Here is a 26,892-nt window from a genome sequence, read left to right on the forward strand (position 1 = left end):
CTCAGGGTCACATAGGGTTTCTTTCATTCTTCTTTTCTTTTGGAAGCTTTTTTGTTTTTATTTTTCGGTTGTGCCTTTGTGGCATGTAGGATCTTAGTTCCCCAATCAGGGATCGATCCTGCACCTACTGTGTTGGAAGCATGGAGTCTTAACCACTGCCAGGGAAATCCCAGTTTCTTTCGTTCTTAATGTCCAGGCTATCTTAAGCAACCTAGTATCCTTCACTATTGGTTGTTGTTGTTTAATCGCTAAGCATGTCTGACACTTTGGTGACCCCATGGACTGTAGCCCACCGGGCTCCTTTGTCCATAGGCTTTCCCAGGCAAGAATACTGGAGTGGGCAGCCATTTCCTTCTCCAGGGAAATCTTCTTGACCCAGGGATTGAACCCATGTCTCCTGCATTAGCAGGCTGATTCTTTACCACCGACCCACCTCCTCACAAATAGTAGCTTATTTATTTGTGTTTGTTTAAAAATGGCAAATATATCAGAAAACACAAAATGTAGCTTCATGAGCTATCAGGAAAAAAAGTCACCCTGCTACTCTATGGTACAATGTCATTATATCATTATTTTTTAGAAACAATAGGGCAGAAGCAGTTTATTCAGAGAAATTTCTTTTCCTACTGTCATCTGAATCGAGGCCACTACAATTCATGACCAGATTGTTGGAATAGGTACCTAAAAGATTTCTATGTCTCTTTTTCTCCCCTTTAAATAGATTCACCACATCACAGCCAGATGATTCATTCATTCATGGAATATTTATTGAGGGTCTATTATGTGCTAAGTACAAAGCACACTGGCACTCCCCTTGTGGCTCAGATGGTAAAGAATCTGCCTTCAATGCAGGAGACCTGGGTTTGATCCCTGGGTCAGGAAGATACCCTGGAGAAGGGAATGGCAACTCACTCCAGTATTCTCACCTGGAGAATTCCATGGACAGAGGAGCCTGGCGGGCTACAGTCCATGGGATAGAAAAGAGTTGGACACGACTGAGCGACTAACATACAAAGCATACTAATGAGAGAAGAGATGTGGAAAACATAGGTTACATTCAGTGCTATCATGCTATATAGATGTCTAACAACCTTCACTATCTTGGTTCCCCGTTGCCCATACTATATACTTAACTTCATTTTCCTTAACCTGGCTTTTAATATTACCCATAATGTGGCTTTAAAAGGTATTTCTAATCTTTATTTCCCATTTTTATATACAAATATTTATTTTTAACTGTTCCATGAATGTTCTGTACTTTTCAGCTTTTGGGCTTTTGCTGAAGTTGTTCAACATAATTGAAATTCCTTACCTAAGCTTTTGGGCATATTTGAATCCTATTCATTCTCCAAGACCTACATGAAATAAGACTACAGTAGAGCTCCCTCTCACAAGTTTTACCCAAACCAATCTTTCTTCTGATTCCCAAAATAATGAGTGCTTTTTCAAATCACCTGACAATCTTCTGAAGCTATTACTTTTTTTGTATTATTACAGTCTTTTACTGTTATTTAACTTTCCACATGTTTTATCATATCTCACTAACAATGTTAAGCTGCCAGAGATGAGATTATTTCTTGTTTAATGATATTTTGGAAAAGATCTATCAATAACTAGGGTCACAAAATAGATATAAGAGTAATAATAAAATAGTTTTCTTGAAAAAATTGGCAAAGAACACTCATATAAATGAAAGGATTCATTATATTTATAAAGACAGTTGTGCTGCTGCTAAGTCGCTTCAGTCGTGTCTGACTCTGTGCGACCCCATAGACGGCAGCCCACCAGTCTCCCCCGTCCCTGGGATTCTCCAGGCAAGAACACTGGAGTGGGTTGCCATTTCCTTCTCCAATGCATGAAAGTGAAAAGTGAAAGTGAAGTTGCTCAGTCGTGTCCGACTCTTAGAGACCCCATGGACTGCAGCCTACCAGGCTCTTCCGTCCATGGGATTTTCCAAGCAAGAGTACTGGAGTGGTTGTAGTTGACCCCAAATTAATCTATAAATTTAATGTAATTCCAAGAAGAATTCCTGAAGGAATTTTGGAAACAGAGTAGATTATAAGATTTATATAGAAGGTTTAAAAAGTACACACAGAGCTAAGAAAAAATTGGAAAACAAAAACAAAGAAGGAAAATTCATCTTACCCATCATCTAAATATTTACAAATTCAATTATGTATTATCAAATTTAATTGGCAATTAAACAGTATGCACTGGAAAAAGAAAGTTACCAATATGATAGTAGGCAGCTGTGATACCATTTAATTAAATGAAGTATACACAAAACAATGTTACATATGCACACACACATAATTTAAAAATGGACTCCAAACTCAAGTTGTACTTGCTCCCAGGGATGCTATATGGAGGCAGTTAAAGTGGACTTCTGCTATATTAAGTAATAATTATTAATTCTGAGTGGTGAGTATATGGGTATAGATTATGCTATTCTTTGTACTTTTCTATAAATTTTAATGTCCTCCAGATAAGGAAAAACACCTAGTTAAATCAAACTTGTAAGAAACAAACTTGACACTTAATAAATGTTTAAGTAACATCTCTTCTTATGTCCCAACCTCTATTAACCATAGTTTCCAGCTGTTGAGTAAACCAGATATTTACTCAAACATATTCATTGATTCAGAAAGAAAATTTTTTTGAGCAGCATGCTGAAGAAGACTCTTGAGAATCCCTTGGACTGCAAGGAAATCAAACCAGTCAATCCTAAAGGATATCAACCCTGAATTTTCATTGGCAGGACTGATACTGAAGCTGAAACTCTAATACTTTGGCCACTTGATCCAAAGAGCCAACTCATTGGAAAAGACCCTGATGCTGGGAAAGACTGAAGGCAAAAGGTGAAGGGGTCGGCAGAGGATGAGATGGTTAGCTAGCATCTCTGACTCAATGGACATGAATTTGAGCAAACTCCAGGAGACAGTGAAGGACAGGGGAGCCTGGTGTGCTGCAGTTGATGGGGTTGCAGAGTCCTATGCGACAGCGACTGATCAACAACAATAATATATGTAGCATTACAGTGAGTGTTAGAGATAGGCCTTTACATAGAAATATTTTCTGCTCTTACATTAGCTCATAATCTAGTTAGGGAGAAAGGCATTAAAGGAATACTCACCCTCAAAATAAACTCTGATAAGTTCTAGGAAGGAAAAGAATGGTGCCATGAAAGTCTGTAATTGTGGTACCAGATTTAAGGGGGTTGAGGGATTATGCTGGGCTTCCCTGGTGGCTCAGCTGGTAAAGAATCTGCCTGCAATGCAGGAAACCTGGGTTTGATCCCTGGGTTGGGAATATCCCCTGGAGGAGGGCATGGCAACCACTCTAGTATTCTTGCCTGAGAATTCCCATGGACAGAGGAGCCGGGGGGGCTACAGTCCATGGGGGTAAGAAAGAGTCGGACACCACTGAGCAACTAAGCACAGCACAGCACAGCAAGGGATTATGCTGGCTTCCATGGTAGCTCAACAGTAAAGAATCCCCCTGCTAATGCAGGAGACTTGGGTTCTATCCTTGGGTCAGGAAGATCCCCTGGAGAAGGAAATGGCAATCCACTCTAGTATTCTTGTCTGGGAAATCTCATGGACAGAGGAGCCTGGCAGGCTACAGTCCATGGGGTGGCAAAGAGTCGGACATGATTTAGCAACTAAACAACAAGGGTTTATGCTACTTCACAATAATTCATTTATATGTTTGCAGATATAAATCCATTTACAGATATAAACATGTTATCTACTACACTGAAGAAACACTAGATTTGAATTACTTCTAGTAAATTTTATGTGTAGGTTATCATTTATCATTACTACCTCCCTTTTACAAATAATATGATTAGCATCATACAAGTAGCAAGTGTGATTTTCACTGTAATTCTGTAATTCTATAGCTATACTTTTTAAATTCTGAAGTGAAGTGAAAATCGCCCAGTCGTGTCTGACTCTTTGCAACCCCATGGACTATACAGTCCATGGAATTCTCTAGGCCAGAACGAGTGGGTAGCCTTCCCCTTCTCCAGCGGATCTTCCCAACCCAGGCATCAAACCCAGGTATCCCGCATTGCAGGCAGAATCTTTACCAGCTGAGCCATAAGGGAAGCCCCTTTAAATTCTGAGATTATAGCAAAATCAAGCTACTTTGGTCCCTGTACATCTTCAGTCATTTACTCTTTTCTAATCCTTATTTTATACTACACTCTAGAACTTGTTCATTTTGGAGACAGAACACAATTGAAGGAACTCTCAATATAGTTTTTGGAACATTTTAACGTTTTAGAGATTAATTTGTCTGCAAATCTGAAATAAGTTTTCTTGACTGACCAACATACTGTCACTTACAACTCAGTATTGTTTATGGAGGAGTTAGTGGTAAAGTTGCTGTGTCAGAGTATAAATTATCAAGAAGAAAACAGACATGATCTTTGCTCTCATGGAGTGCACAGGCAGTTGAACATTACAGTTTAGTTCAGTGGCTCAGTCGTGTCCGACTCTTTGAGACCCCATGGACTACAGCACGCCAGGCTTCCCTGTCCATCATCAACTCCCTGAGCTTACTAAATTCATGTCCATCCAGTCGGTGATGCCATCCAACCATCTCATCCTCTGTCATCCCCCTCCCCTCCTGCCTTCAATCTTTCCCAGCATCAGGGTCTTTTCTAATGAGTCAGATCTTCTCACCAGGTGGCCAAAGTATTGGAGTTTCAGCTTTAGCATCAGTCCTTCCAGTGAATATTCAGAACTGATTTCCTTTAGGATGGACTGGTTGGATCTCTTTGCAGTCCAAGGGACTCTCAAGAGTATCCTCCAACACCACAGTTTACAGTTCTTCAGCGCTCAGCTTCCTTTATAGTCCAACTCTCACATCCATACATGACTACTAGAAAAACCATAGCTTTGACTTGACGGACCATTACACAAATATATAAAAATATGTGTTACTTGTTATAATTAATATGAAAGTGCAGAAGACTGAGCCAAGTGAGGAAAATATAAAGCCTTAATTGAGACTGGACTCAGGTGATTAGAGAATTGTACCAAAAACCACACGAAAGTGTTTTGTTTCCTAGGATGCAAGGTTCTAAAACCCTTCAAAACCCCCAGAGGCTGTAGCTGCCGTGGCGGTGAGATCTTGGCATCCCATTGTCCAGTCGGGGGCTGGCGCGACTTTGCCTGGCTCTGGAGGGGACCGCTGACTTTATTCTACATTGCTGTGATGTGAGGGGAGTTTTCATCAATGGAACTTTCCAATTTTTCCCCCTAGCGTCTTCCTAGCGTCTTTCTGCCAGATCATTCGCTCCTCTGTGGCTGTCGCCCGTCTGGTCCATCTACCAGAGGACCCTTGATTTTGAGTTATCTCTCTTTCTCCGCCCCGCAAGCCTAGCACTTTGCTTGCGGCTTCGCGCAATACTCGCTCCGGGCCGTTGCACTTGGCCGCACAGTCCACTCCTTTCCCTCCAGGCTGCAGGTGGGTCGGAGGCGCGCGGGCTGGCGCGGGTGCCGGGCGCTCCTCGTCCCTGGGTGTCCCCTAGGTGAAGTCGGCCAGGCGCGAGCGCTCGGTGCGCATTCTGGGCAGTCTGCGCCCGGCGCGCGCCGCCAGCCCGTGCTCGCTCCCGTCCCTCCTCGCGCTCGCGGCGGCCCGGACAGCGCGCGCCGCCTCCCTCTCGTCCTCTGGCTGCCCCTGTCGGCCCTCGCGGCGCGCGCACAGGACCGGCCCAGGCTCCCCACTCGGGCCGGCCGGCTCGCGGGTTTGCTCGCCCCGCCCCCCGGTGCCGCAGCTGGGCGCTTGCGCGGGGCGCGTGGCCGTGGCCGGGGTCTCCGCCGCAGCCGGTGCCGCCGCCGCCGCCGCCTCAGTCAGTCAGTCAGTCCCCAGCAATGGCGGAAGGAGGTGAGCGAGAGGAACTGCTCTCGCCGTCGCCGGTCTCTCCGGCCAAGCGCCTGTGCTCGTGGCCCAGTCCACAGGCTCACCACCCTCGCGGTTCGCCCGGGGCGGCCGGCGGCGGGGTGGGGGGCGTCGGCGGCAGCTGCCTACCTCCGGGGGCCCGCCCCCACCTGCAGCCCGAGTCCTTGCTGGACTGCGCCGCCAAGACGGTGGCAGAAAAGTGGGCGTACGAGCGGGTGGAGGAGCGCTTTGAGCGGATCCCGGAGCCCGTGCAGCGCCGCATCGTCTACTGGTCCTTCCCGCGGAATGAGCGGGAGATCTGCATGTACTCCAGCTTCCAGTACCGCGGCGGCCCTGGCGCCGGCGCGGCTGGCGGCGCCGCGGGGGCTTCGCCGGCCGAGGAGGGGCCGCCGCCACCCCCCGGGGCCGCCGCTCCGGCCGGCTCCGCCCCCGGGGCCGCCGTGGCGGGGGCGTCCCCCGGACTGGGCTCTGGGGCTGGAGTGGCCGGCGGCGGTGGCGGCGAGGGGCTCCCCTTCCGCCGGGGCATCCGTCTGCTGGACAGCGGCTCCGTGGAGAATGTGCTGCAAGTCGGTAGGTGTTCGCTCGGCTTCTCTCGGGTCCCCGGCCTCCTCTTCCGCAGGTGCCTTCTCTTTGCACAAGCCCTGAGCTAGGACCCCGGCTTTTTGCCCAACTCCCGATCCTCTGCCGAAGGACAAACTAGTCACATAAAAAACTTTTCTCAACATTTCGTCAGGTCCACTGCTGCTCTTTCCTCCACTACCCCCATTTCTTTTTGTTTGAGAAGCGAATAGATCTCTTTTTTATTCTTCGTTCTACACCCCACGCCAAAGCAAAAAGGATGGGGAAGTATGGCTTTCTGGATGTAATCATTTCTGAAATGCGTTTTTCTAATTTAAGTTTAGAGAGGAGCGAACTGTTAGTGAATCTGGAGCAAGCGGTCTTACAGGGAACGTTTGAGGGACAGGCTGTCAAAGGCAATCTAGTCTTTGCAGATTGAAGCTGGGTATAATTAACTTTAAAAATGGGAAAAATCTCAGCAAAATGCCGTGCATTTCAGACAGTTTTAATTATCTGCTTTAATGTTTTTTTTCCCTGGACCAGTGATACTTGGGGATCTAGGCTGTGGACTTAACAATACCCGAAGATGGAAATGTGACAGCTTCTTCTCCACACCCCCACCCAAGGAAAAAAAAAAGGCACAATCTGGAGTGGGGGTGGGGTCTGTCTTCCTTGTCAGACTGGGGTAAATCAAAAGCTGGTCACGTTGGGTTTTTCAAATGCTTCTCATTTAACAAGTCTTCATATTTGCTTTTGTTTTATCTTTTTGTTTGTGGGGGAATGAAAGTGATTTCTTTTTCTTTTATTGCTCTAGAGCTTCTAGTCAGTTTGTTCATCTTATTAAATATACAAATTCAGTAGTCCTGATTTGTGGAATGGATAGGGAGAAAGGAGAAAAAATGACATTGTTTAACATTGACTTGCTATGTGGGGAATTTAAATACTGATTTTTTTTTCTATTTGGACTGTTATAGCACTTTGGAAGTACACATTATCCGTTTTATTGTACAGTATATGCTCATATTTACTGAAAAAATATTGATTTTTGAAAGGAGTTGGAGAGAGGCTGTTTTTAGAATTAAACAGACAGAGGAACACATATAAACAGGAACCCCAAACATCTAGCTCTCTTCTCCCCAGGTAAAACTGATGTATTTGAATTTTTTTTTCCATTTGAAGAGTAGCACATTGTGGTGTTTCATATAAAGCAACCTACTTTTGATTATTGAGAATCACTGAATCCTGTTTCTTTTTAAAGCAACATATACCACAATTTGTTTTGCAAATGTGAAATGTAAATTTATCTAAATTTATCCTGTGTCAGAATACAGAAACGGTAGATTGAGAAAGTTTTGTTTATTTGAGGCTATTCCTTTGTGTGTTTCTGTACATATTTGTAATAATGAATTGAATAACAGGTAATTAAGGTGTGCAGCTTTAATTCTGAAAGCATGAAAATGAATATGGGCATTTCATTATTCATCTGTAGATCATATTCTTTTTATGAGTTTATATTGATTAATTTTTAAGTTTCTTGTTTAAATATATTGAATTGAAAAGTTTCAATTTAAGTAGTCATTTTATAGTAAGAGATACTGTATTTGAAATAATTTTCAAACTTTGAAGGGGCAGTTGAGAAAGAAGAGTTTTAAAGAAGTATATATTTTGAAAATGACTATAATGTCAAGTTGTAAGTGAAATCAGATGTTGTGAATGATCCAGGTCATGTTTAAATCAGATTTTTTTCTTCTACAGTATGAGAGTTGGCATGCTTCTTAGGATGATGAGCTCTTGTCTGATAGTTTTAGGGACTGGATAAAGAATATATTTAAGCATATTTTCTGATTCTTACATTGGATTTCATAGATGAAGGTAGGATAATGAATTAATCATTTTTAAGTAATGCTATTTGAGAAACATGAGTTGTGTAATCTTTATTTTTCTGATTTTAATTTATGCTAGTGAGGGTGAAAGAGAAGAATATTCCATTCTTTATCATTCTGAGTTCTGTATCTTGGCATGAACCACCGTTAATTTTTTTGGCTGCATCATGCATCATCTTCCCGCACCAGATGATCAGACATGGCTACCCCATGTTGGGAGCACAGAGTTTTAACCACTGGACCACCAGGGAAGTCCCAAACCATCGTTTAGTATGTAAAATTAGAGAACCATTCCTCATCTCTTAAACCTAAAATGTGAGTATGTGACAATCTAGATGATAGGTTTTATAAAAGTATTACCAAGAGATAAGCAAAAAAATGATTTGTATATAGCAAGACAGTAATCATGTTCTTCACTTTATAATTTCACTTCACATTCAATGTAGGGGCTTCCCTGGTGGCTCAGTGTAAGGAATCTGCCTGCCAGTGCAGGAGACATGCGTTCAGTCCCTGATCCTGGAAGATCCCACATGCCTTGGAGCAACTAAGTGCATGTTCCATAACTACTGAGCCTGTGCTCTAGAGCCTGGGAGCTGCAGCTACCGAACCCATGTGTCCTAGAACCTGTGCTCTGCAACAAGAGAAGCCATTGCATTGAGAAGTTCATGCTCCGCAACTAGAGTAGCCCTTGCTCACCACAGCTGGAGAAGAGCCCGAGCAGCAACGAATATCCAGCACAGCCAAAAATAATAAATAAATAAAGTTACTTAAAAAAAAACCCTCAATATAATTACTCAGTGCTACTATTAAAAATTCTTATTTATTTCCTTACTATATCCAAGCCATAGTTAAAACCTCCGAATTGGAAAGTTACTGAAGGCTGATGCTTTAGGAAGTAAGGGAAATTAGGGTATTTCTTTTAAACATTCTTTTAAAGCAAAGATTCATAAAAGAATTTAAACAAGGTAAACATGAAGTATTTTAAATATTTTATTACTTAAATAAGTAAATTTAAAAATAAAGAAAAAAGCACAACATAAACGAAAAAAATTGAAACAAAATAAATTAGACAACAAAGACTTTGTACAAAGAGTATTTATATTCAGTAACTTCTGATTACTTTCCACATGGGATCTGGTAATGGGACGTCATGGACTGGTTAAAACACAAATTCTCTGTAGAAAACATCCAATTTTGAATTAGAACTAAAAGTTTCCCAGCTTGATATAAAGAAATGGGAGGACTGTAGCTTGTTATGCTCAAAGGATACATTTCTTTTACAAGATAGTACTGAATCAGAGGTATTGCTCCTTTTAAAAGGGGAAAATTATAAATTAGTCTTTTCATGGACATCTGTAAGTTTGAAGCTCTGTGAATAGATCTTTCTGTTCTCTCGGTATTATGAAGGTAATAGAGTTCAGATGTTTTAAGCATCTGCATTTTAACCTGTCTAAGGAGCCCATGGAAATAGTTGTAGTATAAACCTTGGGAAAATACTTACTCAGGAATCTGCAGATGGTATAAGAATGGTACAACTATAATTTACTAATAATTTTAAGATGTTGACCCATCATCATATTTTAAATTAATGTCTCCGTGTCTGGTAGAACTTAAAGGAGGATTGTGTCTTCTCAGGGAGAACTAACTTAATTGATGGAAAAGAAGCATTGATAGTTTTTCTCTTGTATGCAGAAATATTATATTTATTTGAATATTTAGATTTTCAAAAATTGGATAAAGTCTTACAGGGGCCTTCAGTGTTGGTATATCTTAATTATACAAATGTTTATCCAGAAATTATCATATATTCTGACAGTTGAGCCCCATAGTTTTAGCCTACACATTTTCTAATAAAGGCATTATTTGTGTGTGGATAATCTTCAAGACTACAGTCACAATGCTAAGTACTATTTATGTGAAAGAAATGTAATTACAAAGTCAATAATAATAAAAAGATCCATTTCTGGAAGTTATTCATAGCTTACACATTAAGTAGTTAAGTTTATAATTATGAGTGTGTATATATTATCAATAAACATCTGTGTAATTTTTCTGTAGTACAGCTTTTGTAAAGTGCAGCAGTAATAAGTATTGCTGGTGTTGATTTCTATAGGTAATTTATTTTTAATCTATATTATTTAGAGGAACAAAAGATACCCTCACCTAAAAAGCTGTATAGCATTGTAAGTTAGAATAGATATAAAATCATAATAAAATTTCTATGTGGGGAAAAATGACTTAATTTATATGTGAGATATTCCAGCAGGGAAAGCAGCTGCATACCTTTAAGGGATAAGTGGTAACATTTTTTAGAGTAGAAACTTACCAGGTTTTAAAATCACATTGCTCTTTTTCTTTCTTAAGCAATGAATTTTCTCCTTCCTTTTCTACCACAGTACCTCACACACATATCTTAATATTCAAGTTATTGTTAATTTCCAAAAATATACAAACAGCTCCTGTAGTTTAATATGAAAAAAACAAACGGTCTAATTAAAAAAAATAGGCAGAAGACCTAAATAAACATTTTTCCAAAGAAGACATGAAGATGGCTAATAGCACATGAAAAGATGCTCAGTTCAGTTCAGTTCAGTCACTCAGTCGTGTCCGACTCTTGGCGACCCCATGAATCGCAGCACGCCAGGCCTCCCTGTCCATCACCAACTCCCGGAGTTCACTTAAACTCACATCCATCGAGTCGGTGATGCCATCCAGCCATCTCATCCTCTGTCGTCCCCTTTTCCTCCTGCCTCCAATCCCTCCCAGCTTTACTATCATGAAATATCACCTTACACCAGTCAGAATGGCCATCATCAAAAAATCTATAAAAAATAAGTGCTATAGAGGCTGTGAAGAGAAATGGACCCTCTTACTCTGTTCGTGGAAATGTAAATTGGTTCAGCCTCTGTGGAGAAGAGTATGGACGTTCCTTAAAAAATTAAAAATAGATCTACCATATGATCCAGCAGTCTTACTTCTGGGCATCGATGTTCATAGCAGCACTATTTACAATTGCCAAGACATGGAAGCAACCTAAATGCCTAGAGAAAGATGAATAGATTAAGAAGATGTGGTACATATATACAATGGAATATTACTCAGCCATGAAAAGTATGAAATAATATCATTTGCCACAACATGGATGGACCTAGAGATTATCACACTGAATGAAGTTAGTCAAAGACAGATATTGTATAACTTATATGTGGAATCTGAAAAGTGATACAAATGAATTTATTTACACTTGAAACTAACATAACATTGTAAATTACACTGCAATAAAAAAAGTCTGTTGAATAGTAAATGTTTAGAAATTTAAAACAGACTTAGTTAAGAGAGAGATGTGAATTTTTATAATGAGTGTGGTGCTAGAAGATAAAGGGAAAACTCCATACTTGTGGGTATAATAAAGCTGATAGCAGTAAGTGGTATGAGTGTTGCAACAGTGTGTATCTTTTATGTTGACTGCTTCGTGTGAAGAATGGTGATTTATCAGTTTTTTTCCAAAACTTTAGATGAATTCTTATTGAAGGTGACTTTCTCAATAATAGAGCTTTAAAGACAATGAATAAACTAAAGGTAGTAGACTTTTAAAGGTTATTTTTATTTTAGGAATTAAAAATGTATTACTGAAGTGTGAATACAAAGTCTAAATTTTGAAGTGAAAGGACTAGAAATTTACTTAAGCCTGTGTGAAACAGTTTCATTGCACTTGTTTCAATAACAGCTGTTAAAAATCAAGACATTAACAGTATCTTAGAGTTGATGGTTATATGAATATACATATATATCTATCTACCTATCTGTATACGTGTTAAAATGTATAGAACTATTCTCCCAGAGTACATCATGAGAAACGCTGGACTGGAAGAAACACAAGCTGGGATCAAGATTGCCAGGAGAAATATCAATAACCTCAGATATGCAGATGACACCACCCTTATGGCAGAAAGTGAAGAGGAACTCAAAAGCCTCTTGATGAAAGTGAAAGTGGAGAGTGAAAAAGTTGGCCTAAAGCTCAACATTCAGAAAATGAAGATCATGGCATCTGGTCCCACCACTTCATGGGAAATAGATGGGGAAACAGTGGAAACAGTGTCAGACTTTATTTTTCTGGGCTCCAAAATCACTACAGATGGTGACTGCAGCTATGAAATTAAAAGACACTTACTCCTTGGAAGGAAAGTTGTGACCAACCTAGATAGCATATTCAAAAGCAGAGACATTACTTTGCCAACAAAGGTTCGTCTAGTCAAGGCTATGGTTTTTCCTGTGGTCATGTATGGATGTGAGAGTTGGACTGTGAAGAAGGCTGAGCGCCGAAGAATTGATGCTTTTGAACTGTGGTGTTGGAGAAGACTCTTGCGAGTCCCTTGGACTGCAAGGAGATCCAACCAGTCCTTTCTGAAGGAGATCAGCCCTGGGATTTCTTTGGAAGGAATGATGCTGAAGCTGAAACTCCAGTACTTTGGCCACCTCCTGCGAAGAGTTGACTCATTGGAAAAGACTCTGATGCTGGGAGTGATTGGGGGCAGGAGGAGAAGGGGACGACAGAGGATGAGATGGCTGGATGGCATCACTGACTCGATGGACGTGAGTCTGAGTGAACTCTGGGAGTTGGTGATGGACAGGGAGGCCTGGTGCGCTTCGATTCATGGGGTCGCAAAGAGTCAGACACGACTGAGCGACTGATCTGATCTGATCTGATTCTCCCAGAAGTCAAAATTACTGTTATTTTAGAAAATAATTTTAAAAATAAAGACATTAATATTAGTAACTTAACATACAAGAGATACTGAAAATGCTGTTTTAGTTTCCTATGGCTATTGTAACAAACTTCCACAAACTGGGTGGATTAAAACAATAGAAATTTACTGTCTCAGTTCTGGAGGTGATAAGTCTGAAATTAAGGTATCAGCAGGGTCATGCTCCCTCTGAAACTAGTAGGGAAATCCTTCCTGCCTCTTCCTAGCTTCTGGTGGTTTGCCAGGAGTCTTTGGCATTCCTTGACATACAACTTCATAACTCCAGTCTCTTCTTTGTCACATGGCATTCTTCCTATGTGTCTGTATTTTCACATGACCATTTTAGAAGGACAGCAGTCATATTGGATTAGGGGCCTACCCTGCTCCAGTATGACCTCAGTTTAACTAATTACATGTGCAATGACCCTATTTCCAAATAAGGTCACATTCTGAGGTGCTGGAGATTAGGACTTCAACATATCAGTCTTGCTCAGTTGTGTCTGACTCTTTTGCAACCCTATGAACTGTAGCTCGCCAGGCTCCTCTGTCCATGGAATTTTGCAGGCAGGAATACTAGAGTGGGTTGCCATTTCCCCCTCCAGGGGATCTTCCCAACCCAGGGATCGACCTGCATCTCCTGCTTCTCCTGCACTGCAAACAAATTCATCTTCTGAGCCGTTGGGGAAGCCTGTCAATCTTGGGAGAACACAATTCAACTCATAACAGCTTCTCATGCTTGTTTCTTATTGTATAACATAGTTTCATGTGAATTTTAAACTTTTATATGTTGAATATGGCTTTAATTAGATATCACCACATCTATTTTATTAGATAAGCATTATTTCAGTTTAACTGACTCAGTTTGCATGATTGATTATTTAATATTTTTAATACACGTAGAACTTTTTTGATAGATAAGTGGTCATTTAAAGGTTAAACCTGTAAGCTTTTTATCATTATAAAAAATGATGACTGTGCATTACAGCACTCAGGCCATACACATGTGGATGAACAGATTACTGTCAGATTTTTTTTCATGAACACCGTTTATAACTCATTTATAGAAATAGGTAACCCTCAGTTGTCCAGATCCTTTTCAGCATCTCCTTCAGTCAGATCACCAGTGGCTTGAGTGTTCTGCCAGTTCTGCACAATACACTGTACATGAAAGTATGAGACCTCATTGATAGTTTAAGGGCATAGAGATGGCAGTGCATGAGGTTATCATGGAGAAACAGAAGGGCAAGCTGTTCAAGCTCATCCTGGTGGGAGACAAGAGCCTGAGCTGGAGGGCCCCGTGTATGGACTTTCTCTGTTATATAATAAGGAAGTTCTGTAGCTACTGATGTAGAGCAAGTGAGTAAACAGAACAGAGTCCTAGGTCAGCTTGCAGAAAGAACCCTAGGAGAGCAGAGAAATAAGGACAGTTGGATATCTTGTAAGTCTTGTAAGCTTACCTTAGTCTCTTTGCTGGGAGGGAGAGGTTTAAGGAGGCACTTTCTTTCTGAAATTAAGAATTCTACCACTCTGTCATGTCCTACTTATGCCCGTATCCCCTCACTGTACGTTCTTTTTCCTGCTAATTCTGTGGTAATGAATGTAGTTTCTGAGTTTACTTTGTATGATTTGCTCTTGGGGCATTTGGAGGTACCAAGACCCTGGCAATTTTATGTGGCCTTTTGGACTGTCCTCTAAGAAGAAAGGGGCAGGCAGGAAGAAGTGGGGATCCCAGAATTAGTACAGGAGGAGGGGCTGCTCATTTAGCTTACCGTTAGCAACAACTTCCTATATTAGGGATAAAACATACACATGCATTAGAGCTGGGGTATAGACCATAGGTGATGAAGAGAAAAATGGTTGGTCCTCTTTTGGGTCTAGAAGTCAGCTGCAATGTCACAGTTACTTAGGGTGGTCAATTAGCTTTCTCACTCTGCTTTCACTATTCTTTTTGTCTCCTGCAATGATTGGTGATCACCCACTGGATAGAGGCACATTGTCAGAGATGAATAAGCCTGATAACTGACTTGCAAAATAAATTAAGACCTGGGAGAGGTGCCATCCTTCTTTCCAGCTGGAGAGACCCCAACACCAAATAGTTCTGTAGGGAGCCTGATCATCAACTTCCAATTCCTCACAGAGCCAACCCATGTCCCACTCTGAACTCCCACTGGAAACGCTGTTTCTCTAAGCTGGGAGTTCTTGAGGAGTTAGGCAGAAGTGGCTGGAGTTGACTCTCCTTCTGGGGCATCACTTGGGCTTTGGTATCAACAGAGTGGCTGACACTTATCTTCCAACTCAGACTGGCTGGGACAGGACAAGGGCTATGCTTGATCATGACCAGGCTTGACTGCTTCCAGCCTGGAATGCCCTTGCTCTGGACCTCTTATTTCTTTTTATTGGTTTATTTTTCAGTGCATCTTTAATTTGTACACAAATAAATTAAGATGTAAACAAAAAAGGAAATAGGTAACCCTGAAAGCATATGAACCATGTCTTAACTTTTTCCAAAGTGTTAGTTGCTCAGTTGTGGCTGACTCTTTGCGACTCCATGGACTGTAGCCTGCCAAACTCCTCTGTCCATGGAATTCTCCAGACAAGAATACCAGAGTGGCAAATAGCCAAAGCAAGCTTGAGAAAGAAGAATGGAAATGGAGGAATCAATCTGCCTGACTTCAGACTGCACTACAAAGCTACAGTCATCAGGACGGTATGGTACTGGCACAAAGACAGAAATATAGATCAGTGGAACAAAATAGAAAGCCCAGAGATAAATCCTTGCACCTATGGACACCTTATCTTTGACCAAGGAGGCAAGAATATACAATGGAGAAAAGACAATGTCTTTAACAAGTGGTGCTGGGAAAACTGGTCAACCACTTGTAAAAGAATGAAACTAGAACACTTTCTAACACCATACACAAAAATAAACTCAAAATGAATTAAAGATCTAAATGTAAGACCAGAAACTATGAAACTCCTAGAGGAAAACATAGCCAACACAGTCTCTGACATAAATCACAGCAGGATCCTCTATGACCCCCGCCCCCCAAGCAATGGAAATAAAAGCAAAAATAAATGGGACCTAGTTAAACTTAAAAGCTTTTGTACAGCAAAGGAAACTATAAGCAAGATGAAAAGACAGCTTTCAGAATGGGAGAAAATAATAGCAAATGAAGCAACTGACAAAGAATTAATCTCAAAAATATACAAGCAGCTCATGCAGCTCAATACCAGAAAAAATAAATGACCCAATCAAAAAACTGGGCCAAATAACTAAACAGACATTTCTCCAAAGAAGATATACAGGTGGCTAACAAACACATGAAAAGATGCTCAACATCATTCATTATCAGAGAAATGCAAATCAAAACCAAAATGAGGTACCATCTCATGCTGGTTAGAAGGGCTGCTATCAAAAAGTCTACAGGCAGCAAATGAAGCAACTGACAAACAACTAATCTCAAAAATATACAAGCAACTCCTACAGCTCAACTCCAGAAAAATAAATGACCCAATCAAAAAATGGGCCAAAGAACTAAATAGACATTTCTCCAAAGAAGACATACAGATGGCTAACAAACACATGAAAAGATGCTTAACATCACTCATTATCAGAGAAATGAAAATCAAAACCACTATGAGGTACCATTTCACACCAGTCAGAATGGCTGCGATCCAAAAGTCTACAAATAATAAATGCTGGAGAGAGTGTGGAGAAAAGGGAACCCTCTTACACTGTTGGTGGGAATGCAAACTAGTACAGCCACTATGGAGAACAGTGTGGAGATTCCTTAAAAAACTGGAAATAGAACTGCCTTATGATCCAGCAATCCCACTGCTAGGTATACACACTGAGGAAACCAGAAGGGAAAGAGACACGTGTACCCCAATGTTCATCGCAGCACTGTTTATAATAGCCAGGACATGGAAGCAACCTAGATGTCCATCAGCAGATGAATGGATAAGAAAGCAGTGGTATATATACACAATGGAGTATTACTCAGCCATTAAAAAGAATACATTTGAATCAGTTCTAATGAGGTGGATGAAACTGGAGCCTATTATACAGAGTGAAGTAAGCCAGAAGGAAAAACATCAATACAGTATACTAACGCATATATATGGAATTTAGAAAGATGGTAACAATAACCCGGTGTACGAGACAGCAAAAGAGACACTGATGTATAGAACAGTCTTATGGACTCTGTGGGAGAGGGAGAGGGTGGGAAGATTTGGGAGAATGACATTGAAACATGTAAAATATCATGTAAGAAACGAGTTACCAGTCCAGGTTCGATGCACGATACTGGATGCTTGGGGCTAGTGCACTGGGATGACCCAGAGGGATGGTATGGGGAGGGAGGAGGGAGGAGGGTTCAGGATGGGGAACACATGTATACCTGTGGCAGATTCATTTTGATATTTGGCAAAACTAATACAATTATGTAAAGTTTAAAAAAAAAAAAGTCAAGTCTACAAGCAATAAATGCTGGAGAGGGTGTGGAGAAAAGGGAACCCTCTTACACTTTTGGTGGGAATGCAAACTAGTATGGCCACTATGGAGAACAGCGTGGAGATTCCTTAAAAAACTGGAAATAGAACTGCCATACGACCCAGCAATCCCACTGCTGGGCATACACACTGAGGAAACCAGAATTGAAAGAGACACGTGTACCCCAATGTTCATCGCAGCACTGTTTGCAATAGCCAGGACATGGAAGCAACCTAGATGTCCATCGGCAGATGAATGGATAAGAAAGCTGTGGTACATATACACAATGGAATATTACTCAGCTATTAAAAAGAACACATTTGAATCAGTTCTAATGAGGTTGATGAAACTGGAGCCTATTATACAGAGTGAAGTAAGTCAGAAAAACACCAATACAGTATACTAATGCATATATAAGGAATTTAGAAAGATGGTAATCATGACCCTATATGCGAGACAGCAAAAGAGACACAGATACAAAGAAGAGACTTTTGGACTCTGTGGGAGAAGGCGAGGGTGGGATGATTTGAGAGAATAACACTGAAACATGTATATTACCATATGTGAAATAGATTGCCAGTCCAGGTTCGATGCATGAGACAGGACACTCAGGGCTGGTGCACTGGGATGATCCTGAGGGATGGGATGGGGAGGGAAGTGGAGGGGTGTTCAGGATGGGGGACATTTATACACCCATGGCTGATTTATATCAATGTATGGCAAAAACCACTACAATATTGTAAAGTAATTAGCCTCCAATTAAAAAAAAAAGAAGAATACTGGAGTGGGTAGCCATTCCCTTCTTGAGGGAATCTTCCTCACCCAGGGATCAAACCTGGGTCTCCTGCATTGCAGGTGGATCATTTCCATCTGAGCCACCAGGGAAGCCCAACTTTTTTCAAACCCCAAGTTAATATGGTTTGGAATTGTGATATTAGAAATATATTACAGTCCATTCCAGATTACTATTATGTAAATTTTCTACCTTGTGGTTTATATATAGGCTTATTTCTTTCTTCATATAGGCAACATGCTTCTTGGCCACTTTTAACCTGTCATGGAGCTGGTATACTGACGAAATCACACTCATTTTAATATTATCTTTAGCATTATATTATCATATGATAAATTTCTCTGATACTTTTCATAATCCCATATAGCCAACTGATTAATTTTTGGTTCTCAGTATTGAGAAAAATTGTTCTTCTTCTTAGACTATATAATGTGATATGCCTTAAATTGATACTCAGTAAATGCTTATTGAATGAATGAGCAAGCTGTTATATAATTTAAAAATATTTAGATAATATGAAAATCTCTCTTTATTTATTTGTATGTAATGGGAGCCTAGAAGATATACTGGCAAAATGTAATTTCTGGATGTTTTTGATTTTTAAAACATTGTATAGATTTAAAAATACCAATGAAGCTTATTAACTAGTTTCTGATTCTTTTCATTGGATATTTGGTCACTTGTTTTGTGTAAAGCTCAGTAAATAACTATTTACTTACTTTGGGTGGAAATCATTCCAAAATACTTTGTATTTTCCTATCTTAGACTACAAACCCAAGTTGGATACCAAAGCCTATGCTTCTAAGAACTGCATATGTTGCCATCTTTATGTAGGTGGGAAATTGTAGACTGAGTAAGTACTTGACCCTAAGAGATTCTCTGAAACCTGATATAGCTGATTTACTTTGTTGTACAGCAGAAACGAACACAACATTGTAAAACAATTACACTCCAAAAAAATTAGTAAATTTTATTGAATGTAAAATTTGCCTCAGGAATTGGGTTTTAAAGGAAAGAATGGTAGGTTCCAGTCGTTGATTTCACATTAAAATCGCTGGAGAGATTTTAAAGAAAGTGCCAAGGACTCACCCTAAATTAATTAAAAGTCTGTTGAGAATGAGGACTGATCCTCAGAATTTTTAAAGAGCTCCTAGATGTCTTATGTGCAGCCAGGGTTGAAAAACACTGTTCTAGAAAAATGATCACCTTTATTAGTATTTTCAGTGTTTTTAAACTTACTGTAGAAAATCAAAACATTATTTAATATTTATTACACAAATGCTTTGGACTATGTCAACTTTCTTTTCTATTTCAGCCTGTTTTTTCTGTCTCTCTTCAGGTTTATTAATGGATCTCAAGGAAAATTATTCTCTTTCACTTAAAAAATGATTGTCTGTGTTTTGAAAAGGTCCTATGCAAAAGTGTATAAATACTTGCCATCAAAAGATACTCGTATAAATGTAACACCAACATATAATTTTATTCATGTTTGTTCACTCCTTCACTCATTTGCAAAACTTAACGTTTAACATTCTAAAGTACTCAGTGCAAAATAGAACATAAATTCTGTATTTAAGGAGTGTATAGTTTAGTATAGGATACACATTAAAATAGCATTTAACACAATGTTCTCTAGTAATAGAGGTAGTTACTGCGGAGGTAAAGAGTAGAAAGTGATTAACTAGAGAAATGGGGCTAGCTGGATAAATTACTCTATTTTAATATAACTTCAATTATAAAAATATTAAAATTATGTATAACAGTACAATAAAGATTGAAGACATTATTTATCGCTTACAGGTTAGATTGATCCTTCATGAAGTTCCTTCTAATTAACATTTCTCTGCCCTGTAATACTCTAGTTCATAGTTGACTCAAAGGGGTGACATTAGCAGGCAGGAAGATGACAGAAATATTGCCAGATTTTTGTTTTCCCTCAGTATAAATTTTACAGATTTCTGTCTTTAGAATAACTTTATTATATCTTCATAGGATCTTTAAAAAAAATTATTGCTTTTTTAAGGTACAAATATATGATAGAGCTAATCAGTAAAATAGATTTTGGTCTATCCATCCATTCATTATCCTGCATTCTGTAATCAGTGGGAAAATGTATTATGCCTTTAAAAGCACTTGGAGATAATTACATCTCTTCCCTACTCATTTATGGTCTTATTGAATGGAAGCTGGTAGCATTAATACATTCAGGAAAAGTCATCCTGTTTTTATTTTGCTTAAATCTATCAATACCTGGTAAACTGACAGGACTGTCAAGAATCACCGACATACACTGATGTTAGTGGTATAAAACCCTTCCCCATGTCATGGTTCCCTCTTGTGAAAAAATAATTTTGCTGATCTTTTCTCTCACTCAGTATTACATTATTATTTTTATTTTTAATTAAAGTATAGTTAATTTACAATTTTATATTAGTTTCAGGTATACAACATAGTAATTCAGTTTTCTATAGATTAAACTCTCAATATTATTGTACTGTTTACTGGTGTGTAATTCGCATGTTCTATCATATATATTATCACATATATGTAGAGACCATACAGCAGGTAGCCTCAGAATTCTGGCTCCTCACTACATTTCAGTTTCCCCAGCCATGGTGGTGGTGGTACATGCTCAATCTTGTCTGACTCTTTGTGACCCCATGGAGTGTAGCCCATTAGGCTCCTCTGTCCTTGGGATTTCCCCAGCAAAAATACTGGAGTGGGTTGCCATTTCCTCCTCTAGGACCAACAATTGTTTTGAGGATAAATCAACATGTTAAGTATTTAGAACAGAGCCTAACTCTTACTAGGTATTATGTAAATATTCATTCTCTATTATTATTGTACCAAAATTGTTGAGGTAGTCTATGTTTGTTACCTTTCCTTTAACCTTCATGCCACCTCTGAAGCCTTTCAATCTGACTTCTGCTTTCACTCACTATGTTAAAATTGATCTCTTAAAGGTTACCAGTGACCTCATGATCGCCAGACATAGTATCCTTTTTTCAGTCCTCATCCTTTATGACCTCTATATAGAATTTTCTATAGTCTTTTAAAATACTTTTTCCTAGATTTTTGTTTTACTTCACCATTCTGGTTTTCTTTCTACCTTTCTTCTTTATTCTCTTACTCCACAAAAGTAGGACCACCATCTTGCCCAAGTTTTCTAATTAACCAGTCTTGTTTATTTCTATATCTTCAATTACTATTTTATGAATATAAGTTAGAAAACTGAGCACCGAAGAATTGATGCTTTTGAATTGTGGTGCTGGAGAAGACTCTGGACAGTTCCTTGGACTTCAAGGAGATCAAACCTGTCAGTCCTAAAGGAAATCAACCCTGAATACCATTGGAAGGACTGATGCTGAAACTGAAGCTCCAATACTTTGGTTAACTGATGCGAAGAGCCAACTCATTGCAAAAGACCCTGATGCTGGGAAAGATTGAAGGCAAAAGGAGAAGAGAGCAGCAGAGGATAAGATGGTTAGATAGCATCACTAACTCAATGGACATGAATTTAAGCAAACTCCAGAAGGACAGAGGAGCCTGGTATTCTGCAGTCCACAGGGTCTCAGAGTTAGACATGATTTATCGATTGAATAACAAGTTAGCATCATATAATGTAGTGATCTCAAATTTGTTTTAAGCCACTCCACTTATTTTCAAATGAAATCTTAGATGATATTCCAGTTTTTGCAGCAGGAAAATTTGAGCTGTTTTGGGAATTGGGATAGGGCCCAGAACTCAGTCAGCTTGGCCAGCTTTTTCCTTTTGATCCCTGAAGCACTTCCAAATAATCTTAGGATTTGTAGTCAGGAGATCTGCGTGAGATTTCTCATTTGTAAAAGTATCAGAATTTTTGTGAGATTCTAAATAAACTCATATACATGAAAATACTTTATTACAAATAATTTGACTATTAAGTCTATATCATTGTTTCTCCCTCTTGAATTCAAGATCAGCTTGTGTATTTGCCCACTGCTGCTGCCAAATCGCGTCAGTCGTGTCCGACTCTGCGTGACCCCACAGACGGCAGCCCAACAGGCTCCTCCGTCCCTGGGATTCTCCAGGCAAGAATATGGGAGTGGGTTGCCATTTATTTCTAAATGGATACCCTACTAGCTACTCAAAATCAACGTGTCTGATAAGGGATTAATGTCCAGAATATGTAAAGAACTTCTACAACTCAACAACAAAAAGCAAACAACCTGATTGAAAAATGGGCAAAGGACTTCAGTAGACACTTCTTCAGAGAAGGGACGCAAATGACCAATAAGCACATAAAAAGATGCTCAGCATCACTAATCATTCAGTTCAGTCTCTCAGTCGTGTCCGACTCTTTGCGATCCCATGAATCGCAGCACGCCAGGCCTCCCTGTCCATCACCAACTCCCGGAGTTCACCCAGACTCATGTCCATCGAGTCAGTGATGCCATCCAGCCATCTCATCCTCTGTCGTCCCCTTCTCCTCTTGCCCCCAATCCCTCCCAGCATCAGAGTCTTGTCCAATGAGTCAACTGTTTGCATGAGGTGGCCAAAGTACTGGAGTTTCAGCTTTAGCATCATTCCTTCCAAAGAAATCCCAGGGCTGATCTTCAGAATGGACTGGTTGGATCTCCTTGCAGTCCAAGGGACTCTCAAGAGTCTTCTCTAACACCACTAATCATTAGGAAAATGCAAAAACCACAGTGGGCCATCACTTTATATCCATTAGGATGCCTATTATAAAGAGAAAAAAAAAAAAGAAAATAACAAGTGTTGGTGAGGATATGGAGAAATTAGAAACTTGTGCACCACCAGTGGGAATATAAAATGGTACAGCTCCTGTGGAAAATGATATGGTAGTTCTTCAAAAAACTAAACATAAAATTATTGGATCTAGCAGTTCCACTTCTGGGTATATAACCAAAAGAATTGAAAGCAGGAACTCGGATGTTTGTACACCCCCTTATGGCAGCAGTAGTCACAGTTGGCAAAAGGTATAAGCAACCCAGGTGTCCAACATCAGATGAATGGGTAAACAAAATTTGGTATAAACATACAGCTTACTATTATTCAGCATTAACAAGGAAGAGAATTCTGATGAATGCTACATGGATGAACCTTGAAGATACTGTTGTTCATTTGCTAAGTTATGTCTGACTCTTTGCAGCCTCATGGACTGCAGCATGCCAGGCTTCTCTGACCTTCAGTATTTCCCAGAGTTTCCTCAAACTCTGGTCCCTTGAGTTGGTGATGCCATCCCATGATCTCATCCTCTGTCGCCCCTTCTCCTTTTGCCTTCAGTCTTTCCCAGCATCAGGGTCTTTTCCAAGGAGTTGGATCTTCACATAAGATTTCCAAAATATTGGAGCTTCAGCTTCAGCATTCCTTACCATCTGAGCTACCAGGGAAGCCCCTGAAGACATTATCCTAAGTGAAATAAGCCAGACACAATAGGGAAAAATTATATGATTCCACTTATATGAGCTACCTAAAATAGGCAAATTCATAGAGATAGAAAGTAAAAGAGGTTACCAGAGGCTGGGGGGGGGTGGGGGGAGGGGAATGGAAAGTTTTTTAAATTAATTTATTTTTTTACTGAACGATAATTGCTTTACAGAACTTTGTTGTTTTCTGTCAAACCTCAACATGAATCAGCCATAGGTGTACTTATATCCCCTCCCTTTTGAACCTCCCCCATCTCCATCCCCATCCAACCCCTCTAGGTTGATAACAGAGCCCCTGTTTGAGTTTCCTGAGCCATGCAGCAAATTCCCATTGGCTATCTATTTTACATATGGTAATGTAAGTTTCCATGTTACTCTTTCCATATATCTTACCCTCTCCTCTCCTCTCCCCATGTCCATAAGTCTATTCTCTATGTCTGTTTCTCCATTGCTGCCCTGTAAATAAATTCTTCAGTACCATTTTTCTAGATTCCATATATGTGTGTTAGAATACAGTATTTATCTTTCTCTTTCTGATTCACTTCACTCTGTATAATAAGTTCTAGGTTCATCCACCTCATCTGAACTGACTCAAATGTGTGCCTTTTTATGGCTGAGTAATATTCCATCGTGTATGTGTACCACAACTTCTTTATCCATTCATCTGTCAGTGGACATCTAGGTTGCTTCCATGTTCTAGCTATTGTAAATAGTGCTGCAATGAACAATGGGATACTTGTGTCTTTTTCAACCTTGGTTTCCTCAGGGTATATGCCTAGGAGTGGGATTGTTGGGTCTTATGGTGGTTTTATTCCCAGTTTTGTAAGGAATCTCCATACTGTCTTCCGTAGTGGCTGTATCAATTTACATTCCCACCAACAGTGCAAGAGTGTTCCCTTTTCTCCACACCCTCTCCAGCATTTATTGTTTGTAGATTTTTTGATGATGGCCATTCTGACCAGTGTGAGGTGATATCTCATTGTGGTTTTGATTTGCATTTCTCTAATAATGAGCAATGTTGAGCATCTTTTCATGTGTTTGTTAGCCATCTGTATGTCTTCTTTGGAAGAATATCTGTTTAGGTCTTTTTCCCACTTTTTGATTGGGTTTGTTTTTCTAGCGTTGAGTTGTTATGAGCTGCTTATATATTTTGGAAACTAATCCTTTGTCAGTTGTTTCATTTGCTATTATTTTCTCCCATTCTGAAGGCTGTCTTTTCACCTTGCGTATAGTTTCCTTTGCTGTTTAAAAGCTCTTAAGTTTAATCAGGTCCCACTTGTTTACTTTTGTTTTTATTTCCATTATTCTAAGAGGTGGGTCATAGAGGATCTTGCTTTGATTTATGTCATCGAGTATTCTGTGTTTGGGAGAAGGCAGTGACACCCCACTCCAGTACTGTTGCCTGGAAAATCCCATGGATGGAGGAGCCTGGTAGACTGTAGTCCATGGGGTCACTAAGAGTCGGAAATGACTGAGTGACTTCACTTTCACTTTCCACTTTCATGCATTGGAGAAGGAAATGGCAACCCACTCCAGTGTTCTTGCCTGGAGAATCCCAGGGACGGGGGAGCCTGGTGGGCTGCCATCTATGGGGTCTCACGGAGTTGGACATGACTGAAGTGACTTAGCAGCAGCAGCGGTCAAGGCTATGGTTTTTCCAGTTGTCATGTATGGATGTGAGAGCTGGACTGTGAAGAAAGTTGAACCCCAAAGAATTGATGCTTTTGAACTATGGTGTTGGAGAAGACTCTTGAGAGTCTCTTGGACTGCAAGGAGATCCAACCAGTTCATCCTAAAGGAGATCAGTCCTGGGTATTCATTGAAAGGACTGATGCTAAAGCTGAAACTCCAATACTTTGGCCACCTCATGAGAAGAGCTGACTCATTGGAAAAGATCCTGATGCTGGGAGGGATTGGGGGGCTGGAGGAAAAGGGGACGACAGAGGATGAGATGGCTGGATGGCATCTCTGACTCTATGGACATGAGTTTGGGTGAACTCCGGGAGTTGGTGATGGACAGGGAGGCCTGGCATGCTACGATTCATGGGGTTGCAAAGAGTCGGACACAACTGAGCGACTGAACTGAAAACTAGACGCTGGAGATGCAGCAGTGAATAAAACAAAGTTTCTGCTTTTATGGAGCATACATCTTAGTGAGGGGACCCACTCACTAAAGCACTTTCTCCTTTCAGCTTATGTTATGCTTATTTATAATTAGGTATTATTTTCTGTTCCAGTCTGTAAGGACTTCTAGGGCAATGACTGTATTCTATAATATTTTCAGCATCCAGGACAATACCTAGCTGATTTCATAATGGACTTTTAAGAAGCTTTGTGGAAATGAATCAAAAACATCTTATTAATTTCTTTGATTGTCATAATAGTAATTTTCAGTGCTGCTGCTTTATACTTAAGTCACTTGAGGAACTTTGGCAGAATGCATTCTGGGGCTTCACCTGTGTAAATCCTAGTTAACTAAGATTGGAATAGGACTCAGGAATCTCCATGTTTTATAAGCTCTGCAGGTTTAAATGCTTGGGATCTACTATTCCATAGCACAGTGATTTACATGGAATGTGCTTAGTAGATGTTGGATGAATTGATTTGTTGGTTGATTTATACACTAGCTTTTTCCAAACCAGATTTGGAACTTGTGGGTCAGATTGAAAAAAAAAAAAAATGGGTGTAGTGATTTCAGGAAAGAGTTATATGAAAAAGTCATCTCAGCAACACTATAAAAATTTGATAAAAATCCTGCAGTAAGTTCCTCTATTACCTTTGAGCCTTATGAATAGAATAGTTACTTTATTTTCGTAAAGGTTAACACAGCTCTATTGGGAAAATCACTAGTATCCATCCTTTTTTCTTTTTAAATGCTAATTCTTAATGTACTTTATCCAAAATAATTTTCCACATTTTAATAGGTACATGCATTTTTGAAAAGGCATTGGAAAAGTCTGAAAGGAGTTATATCTAACTGATAATTAATATTTATGAAGAGAAAGGGGAATAGGTGGTAACCAAGAGGAAATTTAGTTTAATCTGAATTTTTTGAATTATTTTATGGCAAGAATCTATTATG

At 39.9% G+C, this 26,892-nt stretch overlaps 1 protein-coding gene across 1 annotated transcript in view; it reads left to right on the forward strand.

Annotated features, from left to right (window-relative positions):
* Positions 1-5,667: 5,667 nt before the first annotated feature.
* Positions 5,668-26,892, forward strand: part of ZSWIM5 (zinc finger SWIM-type containing 5) — a 161,333-nt gene continuing 140,108 nt past the window's right edge. The window contains exon 1 of the mRNA XM_070786661.1: positions 5,668-6,480. Within this exon, the coding sequence (XP_070642762.1) occupies positions 5,883-6,480 (598 nt within the window). The 5' untranslated portion in view covers positions 5,668-5,882. The remainder of the gene's footprint in view (positions 6,481-26,892) is intronic.

The sequence above is a fragment of the Bos indicus genome, chromosome 3, assembly GCF_029378745.1.
Source record: "Bos indicus isolate NIAB-ARS_2022 breed Sahiwal x Tharparkar chromosome 3, NIAB-ARS_B.indTharparkar_mat_pri_1.0, whole genome shotgun sequence".
NCBI classification, from domain to species: Eukaryota; Metazoa; Chordata; class Mammalia; order Artiodactyla; family Bovidae; genus Bos; species Bos indicus.